A 16,223-nucleotide genomic window follows, 5' to 3' on the forward strand; every position below is an offset into this window, starting at 1 on the left:
TTTAAATTGAACACTAAGTAAAGAAGGGGGGGGGACGAGATATAGTATGGCACGAAATTAAATATAATTATGCCGCAGTTTGGACAAAAATCTGCATTATTTTGATCAGCCTAGTTTTATTCTAGCAGTAACAAGTTACCCGTCCTGCTGTACTGCAGTAGTAGTTAGTACAACAAGAACTTATGTACCATCTTCTGATGTACAATGAACAAGAACAATAACAATGTACGAAATTAGCAAAATAATTAATTTGTGCGCTTTTGAATTCTAGTCTACTTTTTTTCTAAGTTTCAATAAGTTAATTTTTTATTGTTTTTTTATTGAAAATGAATAAAAAGATGATTGATATCCTTAAAAAAGGAAGCAGAAAATTGCTTGGCTTTATGTTCAAGGCTTGTGGAACTCTCTTCAATCCAAAAAAAAATTTTATGAATATAAAACACGGTAGTTTTTTCAAGCGTGCCAACTACATTTTCATAGAGTGATGTTTTTTTTTGATGTAGCATTCTGCATGTTTATTCTCTTGTGGGCAGACTGAGTTGTTTTGATGTACATGAAAGGCCCAGTGTCTGTTTTATTGTCTGACAATTTTTGGTAAATCAACATTTAACATTTTTAAAACCTATTTTTAAAATACGAAAGAAATATTTGGAATTCTCAAATGTAATTTATCGAATTTTAGACTTTAATGAAATTAAGATTGAGAAAATTACACTTTGCACTGTTTTATCGAAATAAAAATTTCTTTCATTATTTTATTTTTACCTCATGAGTTACACCATTAATCAATTTCATAAAGATAATGTAGGTTTTATAATTTTTCAGGCGAACATGAAATAATAAAATGGCGCGAGATAAACCTCCAACCAGTTCTCTTTATCCAAGAGAATCCTTTCTTTGCTTCTTTCTTTTCATCGTAGAACTTGCAGCAGTAAGTGCAGGGTTTACAATAAACTTGACAGAAGGAGAAGACATAACTGTAGAACTTACAGTAGTAAGTGCAGGGTTCACAATAAACTAGACGGAAGGAGAAGATATAACTGTAGAACTTGCAGCAGTAAGTGCAGGGTTTACAATAAACTTGACGGAAGGAGAAGATATAACTGCAGAACTTGCAGCAGTAAGTGCAGGGTTCACAATAAACTAGACGGAAGGAGAAGATATAACTGTAGAACTTGCAGCAGTAAGTGCAGGGTTTACAATAAACTAGACAGAAGGAGAAGATATAACTGTAGAACTTGCAGCAGTTAGTGCAGGGTTCATAATAAACTAGACGGAAGGAGAAGACATAACTGTAGAACTTACAGTAGTAAGTGCAGGGTTTACAATAAACTAGACAGAAGGAGAAGATATAACTGTAGAACTTATAGTAGTAAGTGCAGGGTTCATAATAAACTAGACGGAAGGAGAAGACATAACTGTAGAACTTACAGCAGTAAGTGCAGTGTTTATAATAAACTAGACGGAAGAAGAAGACATAACTGTATGATATGTGACCTCATAGCTCCTCTTTTAATCTTACGTTAGACCAAAATGTTCAATGTCTTTTTTTGGGGGGATTCTCAGTTTATCTTTAACTTATCTAAGCGAAACTTTTACTTTGATTAAAGATTTAAATTTTTCGTGCAAATTAGTCTAGTTAGACATGGATGGATCATAATGGATGAGACTTTGAAGACGACTGTACCTAATTTATTCAATATTCTATAATTTGTATGGTTGCCCTTAGGTTTAAAATGTTGTCCTTTCTTAGCTCGCCATTAAAAGGTTATTCTGACTCTAAGAAGAATAAATTAAACCCGTAAGTCCTAAATAGTAACCCTTCAAAGTATCTAGTCACATATTAGCACCGCGGTTTTAAAGATTAAAGAGTGGTCAACTAAATCAATCTTTTCATTTATTATAAAATCATAAAATTAATAAATCAATAATTATAATTCAAGGGTAGGCAGGTCAAACTAAAGTACATTGCTAGTAGGTTTGAAATCTCAAACCTTCCCTTGATCTATAATACATAATGTTTTGTATTGTAACATGATGGTTTGTATTGTACTACAGGTTTGGTCTATGGTTGCACTGATCTATAATACATAATGTTTTGTATTGTACTAGGTTTGGTCTATGGTTGCACTGATCTATAATACATAATGTTTTGTATTGTACTACAGGTTTGGTCTATGGTTGCACTGATCTATAATACATAATGTTTTGTATTGTACTACAGGTTTGGTCTATGGTTGCACTGATCTATAATACATAATGTTTTGTATTGTACTATAGGTTTGGTCTATGGTTGCACTGATCTACAATACATAATGTTTTGTATTTTACTAGGTTTGGTCTATGGTTGCACTGATCTACAATACATAATGTTTTGTATTTTACTACAGGTTTGGTCTATGGTTGCACTGATCTATAATACATAATGTTTTGTATTTTACTACAGGTTTGGTCTATGGTTGCACTGATCTACAATACATAATGTTTTGTATTGTACTACAGGTTTGGTCTATGGTTGCACTTATTGTACTACAGGTTTGGTCTATGGTTGCACTGATCTATAATACATAATGTTTTGTATTGTACTATAGGTTTGGTCTATGGTTGCACTGATCTATAATACATAATGTTTTGTATTGTACTATAGGTTTGGTCTATGGTTGCACTGATCTATAATACATTCATGGTTTATCTTCCGACGGCCCGGGAGAAGGAAGAAGGACTTCTTTTAAACCCTGTCATGTGTCAGACCTCTAGGTAGGAGTTTACATTATATGGGTCTTTCGACGTAAATTCACGTGATCCTCAATGAAAACAAAAGTGGCATGATCGATTCACAGCTGTACAATTTGAATATCGTCGTTTTTCAAACTTGAAAGTGTTGAATTATGCAATTTATGTTCCCTGTTTCTGTTGCAGTATATCACAAAAGTCACAATATAGAAAAACGAGGATACACTGGTGACACATATCAGTTCTTATCCCTTGTATTATCCCCCCCCCCTAAGTCATAAAACAAGCTGGATTTTAAACTATATAGATTGTCTAGCTGCACTCTTCACCTATTTACCTAAACAGCACAGAATAGTGTGGTGGACTGTACTCAGTTTTTATATTTATAAAAAAGTGTTTATAACAGTTGTTATATTTAAAGAATGTTTGCACAAAACCGAAATAGAGAAAACAAAATTTCAAATTCTTGTTAACATAGAATAAAGTGAATGCACATGCATACTTCACTTAGGGAAAGAGTATTGATGCACGATTTAAGGGAGCTTAACAATTAATTGATATTGATTAACTGACCAAACGGAAAAATATTCCATGTCAATTTAGTAAATTGGACATTGACACTTTTGGGAATTTTATCGTTTCCAGCTTTTTACAGACATGCTTTAATATTCAGTTCATCGTTTTTGGATGTTTAGATATGTTGAATCCCATGAGTGTTCTTGGTGGTCATGTATGGAGTGGTGTTTATCCTCTACCCAGCCCCCTGACTCCTGTATCCATGTATATACCAGGTGCTGGCTTTCCACCGGAAGCTAATTTTTGAGTAATTTTTCGCAATTCTGTCCAAATCAGATTGCGCAGGACAACTTTTGTGCAACTTCACTTAGGGAAAGAGTATTGATGCACGATTTAAGGGAGCTTAACAATTAATTGATATTGATTAACTGACCAAACGGAAAAATATTCCATGTCAATTTAGTAAATTGGACATTGACACTTTTGGGAATTTTATCGTTTCCAGCTTTTTACAGACATGCTTTAATATTCAGTTCATCGTTTTTGGATGTTTAGATATGTTGAATCCCATGAGTGCTCTTGGTGGTCATGTATGGAGTGGTGTTTATCCTCTACCCAGCCCCCTGACTCCTGTATCCATGTATATACCAGGTGCTGGCTTTCCACCGGAAGCTAATTTTTGAGTAATTTTTCGCAATTCTGTCCAAATCAGATTGCGCAGGACAACTTTTGTGCAGAATTGTGCAAAAAGTTGTGTTCAGATTTCCACCTTCAATGATCATCATTCATTCTATTAAATTTTGTTTAATTGAATACAATATTTTATCTTCTGTCTATTTCAGTACACTTTTTTTTCGCGCAATTTTATTAAATATTTCTGTAACCTTTCACATTATCAGAAATACCTTCCAGGGACTAGAATGAAAAAATCCCGAAAACATTACAATTCCTATTTTTTAACCAATGATTGTCAAAGAGTTTGAAATTAGCTTTGATGCTGACACAAAATTACCTTTATCGCATTTTTCAAAAATCCATTTCTGATAATTTCCTAGAGAACCATTTTTGAACCCCTCCCCCGTCCCCCCAAAAAATCGTAAACTAGGACGGACCCTCCATTCCTTTTATAATAATGTTTGAAATATCTTTTGCTATTTTTCAGTGTACGAAATCATGGGAGCAATATCAGGCTGAATGGGTGTTTTAATACACAAATCAGGTTAATTAGGATTATATATTTTTTAAAGGGACTTTAAGAGACTCTCAATTTAAAGATTAGCGTATCTGATTCACAACGGGACCCTTTAAACCTTTATCTGAGTAACAATGAGAAAGATATTGTCATTTTAATGATAATTTTCTTCTTTCTCTCCTGAAATGTATAGTATAAATCCGAAATCTTTTTAATTTTAAAAAAGAGATTTAATTCTCTCATCATTTCTTTCAGACAAAGGTTGACATTTCACTCTAAATAAAGGGTTTCTTGAAACTTGAAATTACAACGCCAACACTTAATAAAAGAATTAAGAGCAATTGTTTATTTTTGTCGCAATTGAATGGTTACTCTGGGATTAGAGGGAGCATAATTAAAAATTTTAAAAATCATAAAATATTTTTGTAGTTTTTCAATNCGAACATGAAATTTTTAAAAAATAATTTGAATTGAAAAATGTAGATGTGAGGATCCCTACCAGCCAGGTGTAGAGGATTATCAGAAGCAAAGAGGAGGAACGTGTAAAAATATCACTCTCATGTATGAATGTGAAATAGGTGAATTTTATCAGGTTTTTTTCAGAGATTATTTTGATTTTTATCCTGTTAATCATGCTTAAACAAAATTATAGAAATAAAGATTTATTACAAAATGAATGGATTCTGCAGTATTTATATTGCACCGCACAAACTCAAGTTTATTTAATGTTATTCAACTTTCACATTGCTTGCGTCACCAAGAATATAAACTGACAAATCACCGATATATATCACGGCAAACTAGACAGAGGGAGAATGTAAAATGTATTTAACTTAATTGGTGAGACTTTGAACCTCGTAGCTTCTCTAGTTTTATAATTTTAAACACAAATATAAAGTTGGTCAAATATTAGAAAAGAAAATATATTTATTGGTTAAAGACTTTAAATTCAAAACTTTTTTGTTTTTCTCAATAGCTAGTGCCTCGTTAGGTATCTTTAAAAAAGTTTATTTAAAATGTTATCTGACGTCTACATCTTAAAGTGCAATAATCCCTTTTGTTATTCTTGCAAAAAATGATTAAAGAACTTTGTAGATTTTTGTACATGCTTATTCTTATTCTGTTAAACGTACTAAACTTAAAACTGATAAATCAATTATTTTATTATGCTAGTATAGTTGCATAAATATAGTAAACAATATAAAAATAGTTGCAGATTTTTTGAACGTAACATTACAACTTGTATGTGTATTTTTAGCAATAAACTATATCTTATCTTATCTTATCTTATCACTTCAATTAGAAGATTTATGATTTAAACATAAAAGATTTCAATATTAGGTTGGTGGGTCCACTTTTATAGAGAAACATAGTTAAAATCAATATTAACGACCAAGCGCGGGTAAACACCGGGAATAACTATGAGTATAGTACCCTGGGCAACGCTGGTTTCTCAAGCTAATAAATATATATATAAAGTAGTAAAGTAGTAAAGTAGTTGGGTGTTTGGGTCTGTTGTGTGTTTGTTTGTTTGTTTGTCTGATCAAAACACATTGACCCCTTAACCGGGCGATTTCTATCAAATTTTGAGTGTGTAACTTGTAAAAACTACGTGAATATTTTACCTATATTTAACCTGTTGGTCAACATATTTGTATATGGAAAGATACCATGCCAGTATCACATAAAACACTGAAGTTTCTCAGACTGCCTCAAATCCACCATCCTTCTCAATCTGATTATTAATAATTTCCCTAACATCCATGCTCAATTCTTCTTTAATCTCATTTTCTTCTTTTTTCATCCCATCTTCCTCCTCCTCCTCCTCCTCCTCCTCCTCCTTCCCACCTTGGTCTTCCTCTTCATCTCTCGATGCAAAATCAATTCGAAAAATTGTGTTAGGTTCATGAACCTGAAATGTTAAAATTGTGAATCAGGCATGCCCCTCTTTTTTAAATTAAAGTTCACAAGAGTCCCTTTACAATGAACCTTAATGTACTTTTATCTTTGTTTTAATGTTTCAAAGCTTTTGTTCTATTATTTGTAAACTTTTTTGTTATATTTTCACAGTTTAAAAAGATAAATATTTACCTTCACACTGAAGGGAAGAACCCACTTTCCATCTTTTACAGGCTTCAATATATTCCAGTCAGAACTGAATAGAAGACGACATTAGAGATATTATACACTCAGAACTAAAAAAAAGACGAAATTATAGATTTTATACACACAAAACTAAACAGAAGACATCCTTGTAGAGTTATACAGTCAGAACTAAACAGAAGGCGACCTTGTAGAGTTATACAGTTAGAATTAAACAAAAGCCAACCTTGTAGAGTTATATAGTCAGAAATAAACAGAAGACGACCTCGTAGAATTATACAGTCAGAACTAAACAGAAGATGACAGCTTAAATGTTTTTTATACAGTCAGAACTAGACAGAAGGTGACCATATATATTGTATACAGTCAGGACTAAACAGAAGACGACCTTTTAAAGTTATACAGTCAGAACTAAACAGAGTCGATCTTATAGAGTTATACAATCAGGACTAAACAGAAGTCTATCTTATAGAGTTATACAGTCAGAACTAAACAGAAGACGAATTTATAGATTTATACCGTCAAAACTAAACAGATGACGACCTTATATTTTATACAGTCAGAACTAAACTAAACTTTATTTGTTTCATACAGTCAGAGCTACAGAGAAGACGACCATATAGTGTTATAAAGTTAGAGTAAAACAAAAGACGACCTTACATAGTGATACAGTCACAACTAAACAGAAGACGACCATATAGATTTTATACAGTCAGAACTAAACAGAAGACGACCTTATAGATTATATACAGTCAGAACTAAACAGAAGATGACTTTATAGAGTTATACAGTCAGAACTAAAGAGAAGATGACCAAATAAATTTCATACAGTCAAAACTACGAAGACGACCTTATTAGAACTAAACAGAAGACGATCTTACAGATTTATACAGATATATCTAACAGGAGACAATCTTACAGATTTAACCAGATATATCTTAACAGAAGACGACCCTATAGATCCATACAGTCAGATCTAAACAGAAGACGACTTACGGACTGTACTGATTAATTGTTAAAGTTTTGCATTGTTGGGACACAACCCTAGCAGCAGATACAGTCTCCTACACTGATACATAAATCATTCAAACAATTTTAATGAAACATTCAGAAACAAAAATTTGAATTCGAAAAAATGTTTTTAAAATGTTTGATCTATTTTCCATCTTAATTGATGCAAAAAAAATTTTATGTTATCACTGTTTCCTGTTTTTTGTTGGGCTGGGTAGAAGAGCAAAGGGTAAAGTGTAAACCTAAAATATTTACTTCATACCATTTATCTCTTTTCTTTGTTAGACAATACAGTTAACTTTTTAGCAACCTACTTTTAAAAAACTTTAAGCGAAATATTTGTTGAGATATTTTTTTATTTAACATGCACCAAAGCTTTAGATGAATTATTAAGTTGTACAGTATGGTACAATACTAATAATAATTGTGTTAGCAGTATACTGTACAAAAAGTACACTTACAAAAAAAATACAAATTCTAAAAGAAATGAATTGGAAAATAATGAATGATTTTTTCGAGAATGAATGAATACATAAAAGTATGGTGAAATAAAAGCTACCTATAAATAACAATAACAAAGAATGCATTGCTGTAACTGAGAGATGATGGCAGTTCGAAAACAACTGAATCTAAAGATATTGTAATTTGATTCTTTTACTAACTCAGAGTGAACCGGAGAATACTGATTCCTAAACCTACTCAGAGGGGACCGGAGAATACCGATTTTTAAACCTACTCAGAGGGGACTGGAGAAATAATATTGATTCTTAAACCTACTCAGAGGGGACTGGAGAATACCGATTCTTAAACCTACTCAGTCAGAGGGGACTGGAGAATACTGATTCTTAAACCTACTCAGAGGGGACTTGAGAATACTGATTCTTAAACCTACTCAGAGGGGACTTGAGAATACTGATTCTCAAACCTACTCAGAAGGGACCGGAGAATACCGATTCTTAAACCTACTCAGAGGGGACTGGAGAATACTGATTCTTAAACCTACTCAGAGGGGACTGGAGAATACTGATTCTGAAACCTAGTCAGAATGGGACTGGAGAATACTGATGCTTAAACCTACTCAGAGGGGACCGGAGAATACTGATTCTTAAACCTATTGAAGGGGGGACTGGAGAATACTGATTCTTAAACCCTCTCAGAGGGAACTGGAGAATACTGATTCTTAAACCTACTCAGAGGGTACTGGAGAATACTGATTCTTAAACCTACTCAGAGGGGACTGGAGAATACTGATTCTTAAACCTACTCAGAGGGGACTGGAGAATACTGATTCTTAAACCTATTGAAGGGGGGACTGGAGAATACTGATTCTTAAACCTATTGAAGGGGGGACCGGAGATATTATTATAAATATTAATTTTCTTCTCCTTCAAAAGAAAAAAATAGAAGACATATTAATGAAAATCCGCTAAATAGGTCAAAAATAAAAGTACATATATATAATTCATTATTCAATGTCTAGAAAATTCTGTTTATACTTTAATAAATATAGTTTTAAAATGTCGCATTGAGTACACTTGCAGAGTAAAGAAAAGTTGAGGAGGGGAACATTGGTGAGGTGTGTATGCACATGATTTACCTTGACAGGATCTAGGCAGAGTGTATTCTGTATAACGGCCTCCTTTACCCTGGCCCCCAGCTCCTTGTTGGTGAACTCCAGACATGGATCAATGTCCTCCGTGAAAACCCTGCTAAGGAAGGGGTTGCCAGGCTCCAGGTTGGGTAGTTTCTTCCACTGCAGGTATTCAGCCCGTAGAACAGGGTCAATATACTTCTCCTAATCAATAATTAACATTTTCATAAAAAAGTTTTAATGGCGTCTTAGTCCTTACTTATCTGGCTTACACAGTGAATCCTTAAATCATTCACACTCGGATTTGATTCACTTAAACCCAAAAAGAGAGGGTAAGTGGCTATGAGCTCAACCCTGGGGCTCAACGTAGCATAGCCTACAGGACATGATACTTTGACTGTAGGTTGAATGTTAATTATATCAGATTTAATTGAAGAGATGGTGGACAGGGTTTGTGCACACATTTACCGTGCAGTATTAAAACTAAACTTATCACTAAATAACAACAATCGGAATTTTCCGAGTAAGCCGGAAGGCCTTGTCACAAATCAATGTTTCTTATTCATTAAAAAAACCAGTGTTCTAAAAGATACATCCCTATCCCCTTTTCCTTGATTAAACTGTTATGGTATGTATAATGTATATATGGGTTGAAATTAAAGCAAGCCCAAGCTATTCCCTGAATTTAGTCCTCAAAAAATTACAGATTAAAGGAACGTCCCTTTAACTACTGACCTTAACATCTACTTCCTCCGCCCCTTCCACCAACCGTTCCTTGGCCGGAGATCCCGGGGCGGAGCTGCCGGATCTAGTAGAGTGGAGACAGGATACTGCTGGCAGACTGTCAGAGTGTTGAACATGCAAATTCTGGAGATATTATTTGGCAAAATGATGAAACGAACACTCTTCTAGGTAATAAATGCCAAAACACCTCGAACCGAATGGGCCCAAATTTTTAGGGGCAACTTACATGAACCATGAGAAGGTTTCTAACTGGTCGACATTGAAAAATGAATTCCGAAAAAATATCAATTTTCTAAGGGAACCATGAGTCCTTGCCACAAACTCTGATTTACTGATCCCTATATCTCCTTAACCCAATGTCGTAGACCTTGGATATTTCAAACTATGATTTCTGTTAGATCAAATAGTTTAAGTTTACACAATCAGAGCCGCGTCTTAAATCCACCAAAACCGGTTTCAATTACGCGCAGGCTTAAATCTTGATACATTGAATACAATTTTAAGTGGAACCAACCATATAAAGCCGCGGCTCAAATTCTTTAAATTCGGCCTCAGTTTGCAAAGATGTAGGGATTAGAAACTTTGAATTTGTGGCAAAGATTCAATTCCTTTGAGGAAAAAAAATTTCAAATTCGTCAATCAAACAGAGAACGCATATGTTCAAATATATATATAAAGTATATAAGTCTCTGTATGGGTTTCTTTTTGTTTGTTTTTTTGTTTGGATGTCCAATCATGACTCACGAAGATTTGCTTAAAATGTTGATTTTGGAACTCGGTAGAACCACAGGAATGTTCTTGGCATTTTTAAAACTTCTCACTTTCCATCCAAAGTTGAGTTTGCTAGTAGTTGTAATTAATACTAATTTTTAAATAAAATATTGTAAAATTAAAAATTGTTTGTATTTAGCCAACTGTATATCTATAGAACTGGATATAATGTATATTGTCTGTATTTAGCCAACTGTATATCTGTAGAACTGGATATAATGAATCCTGAAAACACATCGTACATCGCAAAGGTATATATCTAAATTTATTTATAATTTATCTATATTTTAAGTTGTCACTTTAACAATTTTTAAATATTTTATTATATATTGTTAACTGAGTCAGGATTTAATTTAAAGCAGGTTTTATTGAAAGATACGTCAAATCAAAGAAAAAGAATTGTCACAAACTCTAATTTTCTAATCCATTTATCTTTGGAATCCAATTTTGTAGATCTTAGATATTTCAAACTATGTATTCTGTTAGATAAAATAATAGTTTTAAATAGTAAAGTTTTAAACCATCAGGTTAAACCGACACAGGGATTAGCAAATTTGAGTTTGCGGCAAGACGCCATTCCTTTCACGCATTTCGTCATAAAAAAATGTTTTAAATTTCTAATATAAAAAAATTGTTAAACGCACACTTTTGTACAGATGTACCAGTAATTTTACATGCTTGACTTCGTGGCTAACTTTCAAAATTGTGTATAATTAGTTAAACAGCCAAAACTGTAGATTTCAAGAATGTAATTTCTAGGATTGTGTAAACGGAACTAATGTAAATTGCTAGGATTGTGTAAACGGAACTAATGTAAATTGCTAGGATTGTGTAAACGGAACTAATGTAAATTGCTAGGATTATGTAAACGGAACTAATGTTAATTGCTAGGATTGTGTAAACGGAACTAATGTTAATTGCTAGGATTGTGTAAACGGAACTAATGTAAATTGCTAGGATTGTGTAAACGGAACTAATGTAGATTGCTAGGATCGTGTAAACGGAACTAATGTAAATTGATAGGATTGTGTCAACAGAACTAATGTAAATTGCTAGGATTGTGTAAACGGAACAATGTTAATTGCTAGGATTGTGTAAACGGAACTAATGTTAATTGCTAGGATTGTGTAAACGGAACTAATGTAAATTGCTAGGATTGTGTAAACGGAACTAATGTAAANCAAGGTTTTTTATTAAGGTTTTTTTTATAAGGTGTTCGTCCCATAGAAGTTGGTTTCTAGTCTTAAATATATAATCATACTTGCTATTATATCTTTGTTTAATATAGGCTCAATTTGATTCAAATAAATAAATAAATAAAGTTTGAAATTGCTACGGTTTAAAAAGTTCAGGATTTATATATTAGAGTTTGAGGCGAGTAATTAGATCCCTTGCGATCATGAATTAAATTTTTTAATTAATTCATTTTTTTATTCATTACTCTTCTATATATATATATATATATATACGTTGTTTGTCTGTCTGATTGCTTAAGTTGGAAAGTAATCGATACGTCAAAACGGTCCTAATGATTTTTGGACCTCGAATGACACCAGGGAATATGTATGGATGCTCAGATTCACAAAAAATTGTCTTCAATTTTTTATTTTCGTCAAATTTTAAAAATTCACCAAAAAATTATAAATTAAAATAAAAAAATTATTAAAAAAGAAGATGGTTGCGATAACCCTGAGAGCCTAACTTTGAATATTTTATTTTTATAAATATTATTGTAGTTAAAGATGAATCATGAGGGATGCTCTAATACTTTAACTGAGGAGTGTACAAAGTTTCATAGAGAATTCGGGAAGGTGATTAAATTAAAAGAAATTGAGTTTTTGCTACAACCTCAAATTTTTGAATCCCTATTTCTTTGCAACCTGATTGTGCAAAATTTTGATATTTCAAACTTACATTAATTAATATAACATTTGAAATATCTAAGGTCTACGACATTGGATTGCAAAGATATAGTAATTAGAAAATCATAGTTTGTGGCAAGAACTCAGTTCCTTATTACATAAATTACATAAATCATATAAATTACATAAATTACATAAATTACATAAATTACATAAGTTACATAAATTACATAAATTTATCACTTAATTCTTCTTTTTTTTGTTAACAAATCGGATTCTAAAAAACCTGTAATTCGATTCTAAGTTTAATAAAAACAAGAATCAATATTTCTACTAAAATCAAAATAAAATTGAAATTAGTAATAATGAGAACATTTTAATTGTAAAATAAAAATAAAATAAAAATTTTGATTAGATAAAGATAAGAAGAATAGGAGTAAAATTAAAAATGCTAGTCATTATAAAAATATGAATAACAATAATATGGGGATGTAAAGAATAAAACAAGAATAAAAGTATGATTTAAAGAAATATATTATTATTTGGCAGGATGGCCGAAACTACACTTCTCCCTCTAGGTTCCCTTGCTACTATACACCAACCCATGGAGATTTTGTTACATCTCATCTAGACCTTCAAGTTAGATTTGTAAAATAAGTTTTCAATTTTATGATTTTTCCTATTGCGGTGTACTTTATCGCTCATAGTCACTTCATATTAAATTTTATTATTGACGGGCTATAAAGCTTCATATTAAATTTTATTATTGACGGGCTATAAAGTTTCATATTAAATTTTATTATTGACGGGCTATAAAGTTTCATATTAAATTCTATTATTGACGGGCTATAAAGTTTCATATTAAATTTTTATTATTGACGGGCTATAAAGTTTCATATTAAATTCTATTATTGACGGGCTATAAAGTTTCATATTAAATTTTATTATTGACGGGCTATAAAGTTTCATTGGCTCCAAGATTTTCTCAAAAAGAATAGTTTTAGATAGTTTTAGAATTAAATTGAAATATACTTTTATTTCTTGTTAGGAAGCTTATATCTAGAATAACCATTGCCACAATACACAATCATTTCATAAAAATTATACCTGTAACTCTATTATTTTTGCACGACGTCTAATAAACTTTTTGGACTTTTTTTTTATACCTTGCTAAAGCTTGGGACAAAATATAATCTATAAAAAAGATTGAACCTTCTCGAGAAAAAAACCAATTACTGTTCTAAAACTTTATAGCACTGCGAACTATAAATAGTTTTTTTTGATTATTTTTTATTTTAGTATTCACAGCAGATATTTCTCATAATGTTGTTAGGTAAATTTTAAAAACAAATTAAAAATAATTTTGAAAATCTTATATTTTGTTATTTTTAAGTTCCTCTGACGATCTTCATATTTTCCTGCTTTTTCTGCCTGTTCTGTTCCTATCTGATAGTTGTGGATGAAGAAGGTATAACACGTTTTTAAATGTCGTTGGAATTTACGACACCTAAAAAAGTAACTTTATCACCCTCCTATTAATATTTAATCCTGCTATCAAATAGATCGGTAATATTTAATAAAACTATATAGGTTACATTTTCTAATTTGTTTTCATCAAAATAAACTGGAAAAAATAAATAGTCCTGTAAAAAACTTTTCCCAATTTATAATCAAAATGAATAAATACTAAAGTGGAACAGACTAAGGCAACGACGACAGGTTGGGCCATAAGGTTTTATTTGGTTTGGAAATAATTGCATGAAAAGATTTCTTTTGGAAAGTAAAGACTAGAAAAAATAGACTAAAGACCCATGTAAATGTCGTTTTCAGTTAGAACTTCAAAATTTTCATAATTAAAAATCAAATTTTTTTGTATTTTTGTATGTAGTTTATATGTAAATACTATTAAGTCGCTTATTTAATTCCTGGGTTTTGCCTGGCACTTCCAATTTTATAGAAAGGAACTGAGTTTTTGCCACAAATTCTGATTTTCAAATCGCTATATCTTTGCAACCTGATAGTGTTAACCTTAGATATTTCAAACTATCATTATTTGATCTAAAAACATTCATAGTTTGAAATATCTAAGGTCTCCGACCTTGAAATGCAAAGATATAGGGATAAGAAAATCAGAGTTTGTGACAAAAACTCAATTCCTTTATCTTTAAAACTTAAAAGTTTTGTTCTTTTAAAATTCAGTGATGGTGATGGACAAAACCTCTGTAGAGTAAAACAGTAGATGTTAGTTCCACATTTATTGAAAATATATTTCGGTCTGGGTTGACCCTCGTCAGTTCTAACGATATAATAACCATCAAAATCAAATCTCAATCTTTTAAATCTCACTCCATTCCGAAATATGTTTGTAAATTTCTATGTTATTATCCAGAGGCGTATTCAGGGGGGGGGCTATGTGGGCTCACCCCCCTCCTGGGTCCCCCCTAAAAACAAAAAGATTTTTAAATTTTTTCTTCTAGGTCACATGCATCTAAAAGGATGTTATGATTGGTTTCGAAAGCCCCCAACTGAGTACGAGAAGTGGGAGAAGCAGCATGCAAAGAAGAAACGAAGGAGAGAAGAGGAAGAGAGTAAACGACAAAAAAGAGAAGAAGTGTGGATGAAAGAATGTCGGGAGGAAATGGAGAAGAGACGACAATTCATTAGAGATCAAGGTTTAATGTTTTTTTTTTAACAATTCCAAAATATCAGGGATGCAACGTATGAAATAAAAATGGATCCTATCCTTTTAGAATTAAATATATTATAGTTTAGAGAATTTTTATCTCACATTACTACTGACAATTTTCTGATCTTTAGTTCATCCAAAACTTATTTGTTCCGAGGCAAAGAAGTAAAATTTAAAACCGGCAAAGCATATTTTCTTAAAAATTTTCGGATTTTTATAAAAAAAATATCTTTAAAAAAACGTTAACCTTACCGAACAAGTTCCGGAAAAAACATATTGTTCGGCATGATAACACCAAACAGTTAATTAAAAGATTTTCATGCAGAATCTTTTGACTATTTTTTTCTTGAGATATCTTCAAGTTTTGCTAATCCCATCCAGCTTTCTAATAAAAGTCTTTGCTTTTTCTGTTTTTTTTTATCTAGCGCTATTTTTTCTTCTAGCATTATTTAATTAATTTAAGAAATTAGTCTGTTAGTTTATAGTTATGTTCCATGCTACGGTTGGTAGATAAATATCTCTTAAAGAATAAGCCTTTGCCACAAACTCACATCTTCTAATCCTTCTATCTTTGCAGTCAGATGCAGTAGACATTTTATATATCAAACTTGGATATCAACATTTTTATATTTGTTTTAGATTTATACGATGAGAGGAGAGATTCTGTTGGTACACTACAAGATATTAATATACAAATTCATACTCCGGAATAGCAAATATTGTATACCGCCTAATTTGACCAACAAATATTTGTAAAAATATTTGCGCATTTTGATCTCAAAAGACGAATAAATTGTGTACAACTACTTTTTCGGGCATTTAAACATTTTACTAAACTATCGGTCTTGGAAACCCTAGGAAATTCTCTTAAATTCCCTGTAAAGTAGTTGCGAATAATTATAAATAATTTAAATGTTAGTATTGTTCAAAATTATCCTAATCCAAACGATCACATTGTTGACAATCTGAATGTTCTGAGTCAAAATTTCAATGGAATTGACGCATAATTAATAT

At 31.7% G+C, this 16,223-nt stretch overlaps 3 protein-coding genes and 1 long non-coding RNA gene across 5 annotated transcripts in view; 3 read left to right on the plus strand and 1 right to left on the minus strand.

Moving 5' to 3' along the window:
• LOC111712792 (major centromere autoantigen B) overlaps nucleotides 1–9,119 on the minus strand; it is a 14,960-nt gene extending 5,841 nt beyond the window's left edge. The window contains exons 1-5 of the mRNA XM_023487518.1: nucleotides 8,115–9,119; nucleotides 7,751–7,797; nucleotides 7,541–7,608; nucleotides 6,533–6,596; nucleotides 6,164–6,353 (exon numbers count right to left, since the gene is read on the minus strand). Of these exons, the coding sequence (XP_023343286.1) occupies nucleotides 6,164–6,353; nucleotides 6,533–6,596; nucleotides 7,541–7,608; nucleotides 7,751–7,797; nucleotides 8,115–8,142 (397 nt within the window). The 5' untranslated portion in view covers nucleotides 8,143–9,119. The remainder of the gene's footprint in view (nucleotides 1–6,163; nucleotides 6,354–6,532; nucleotides 6,597–7,540; nucleotides 7,609–7,750; nucleotides 7,798–8,114) is intronic.
• LOC111712793 (uncharacterized) lies at nucleotides 32–4,537 on the plus strand. Of its 2 annotated transcripts, none has more exons than XM_023487521.1 (4): nucleotides 32–931; nucleotides 2,648–2,757; nucleotides 3,429–3,524; nucleotides 4,412–4,537. In XM_023487521.1, exons 1-4 carry the CDS (start codon nucleotides 845–847, stop codon nucleotides 4,503–4,505), a joined length of 387 nt encoding a protein of 128 aa, XP_023343289.1. In that variant the 5' UTR covers nucleotides 32–844; the 3' UTR covers nucleotides 4,506–4,537. The 2 variants fall into 2 exon arrangements, with proteins under 2 accessions (XP_023343289.1, XP_023343290.1); XM_023487522.1 differs by lacking the exon at nucleotides 3,429–3,524 and adding an exon at nucleotides 3,805–3,900.
• Nucleotides 9,120–9,959: 840 nt separating the features above from the next.
• LOC111712794 (uncharacterized) lies at nucleotides 9,960–11,835 on the plus strand. Its single transcript, XR_002767539.1, has 3 exons — nucleotides 9,960–10,058; nucleotides 10,851–10,912; nucleotides 11,421–11,835. It is a non-coding gene; the product is annotated as an uncharacterized LOC111712794 (long non-coding RNA).
• Nucleotides 11,836–12,335: 500 nt separating this feature from the next.
• On the plus strand, nucleotides 12,336–16,016 carry LOC111712795 (uncharacterized). The gene is made up of 6 exons (XM_023487523.1): nucleotides 12,336–12,472; nucleotides 13,073–13,162; nucleotides 13,823–13,856; nucleotides 13,917–13,991; nucleotides 15,001–15,195; nucleotides 15,849–16,016. The coding sequence occupies exons 1-6, from the start codon at nucleotides 12,404–12,406 to the stop codon at nucleotides 15,920–15,922; spliced, it is 537 nt and encodes a 178-aa protein (XP_023343291.1). The 5' UTR covers nucleotides 12,336–12,403; the 3' UTR covers nucleotides 15,923–16,016.
• The last annotated feature ends 207 nt before the right edge of the window (nucleotides 16,017–16,223 follow it).

Source organism: Eurytemora carolleeae, unplaced genomic scaffold (genome assembly GCF_000591075.1).
Source record: "Eurytemora carolleeae unplaced genomic scaffold, Eaff_2.0 scaffold1328, whole genome shotgun sequence".
NCBI classification, from domain to species: domain Eukaryota; kingdom Metazoa; phylum Arthropoda; class Copepoda; order Calanoida; family Temoridae; genus Eurytemora; species Eurytemora carolleeae.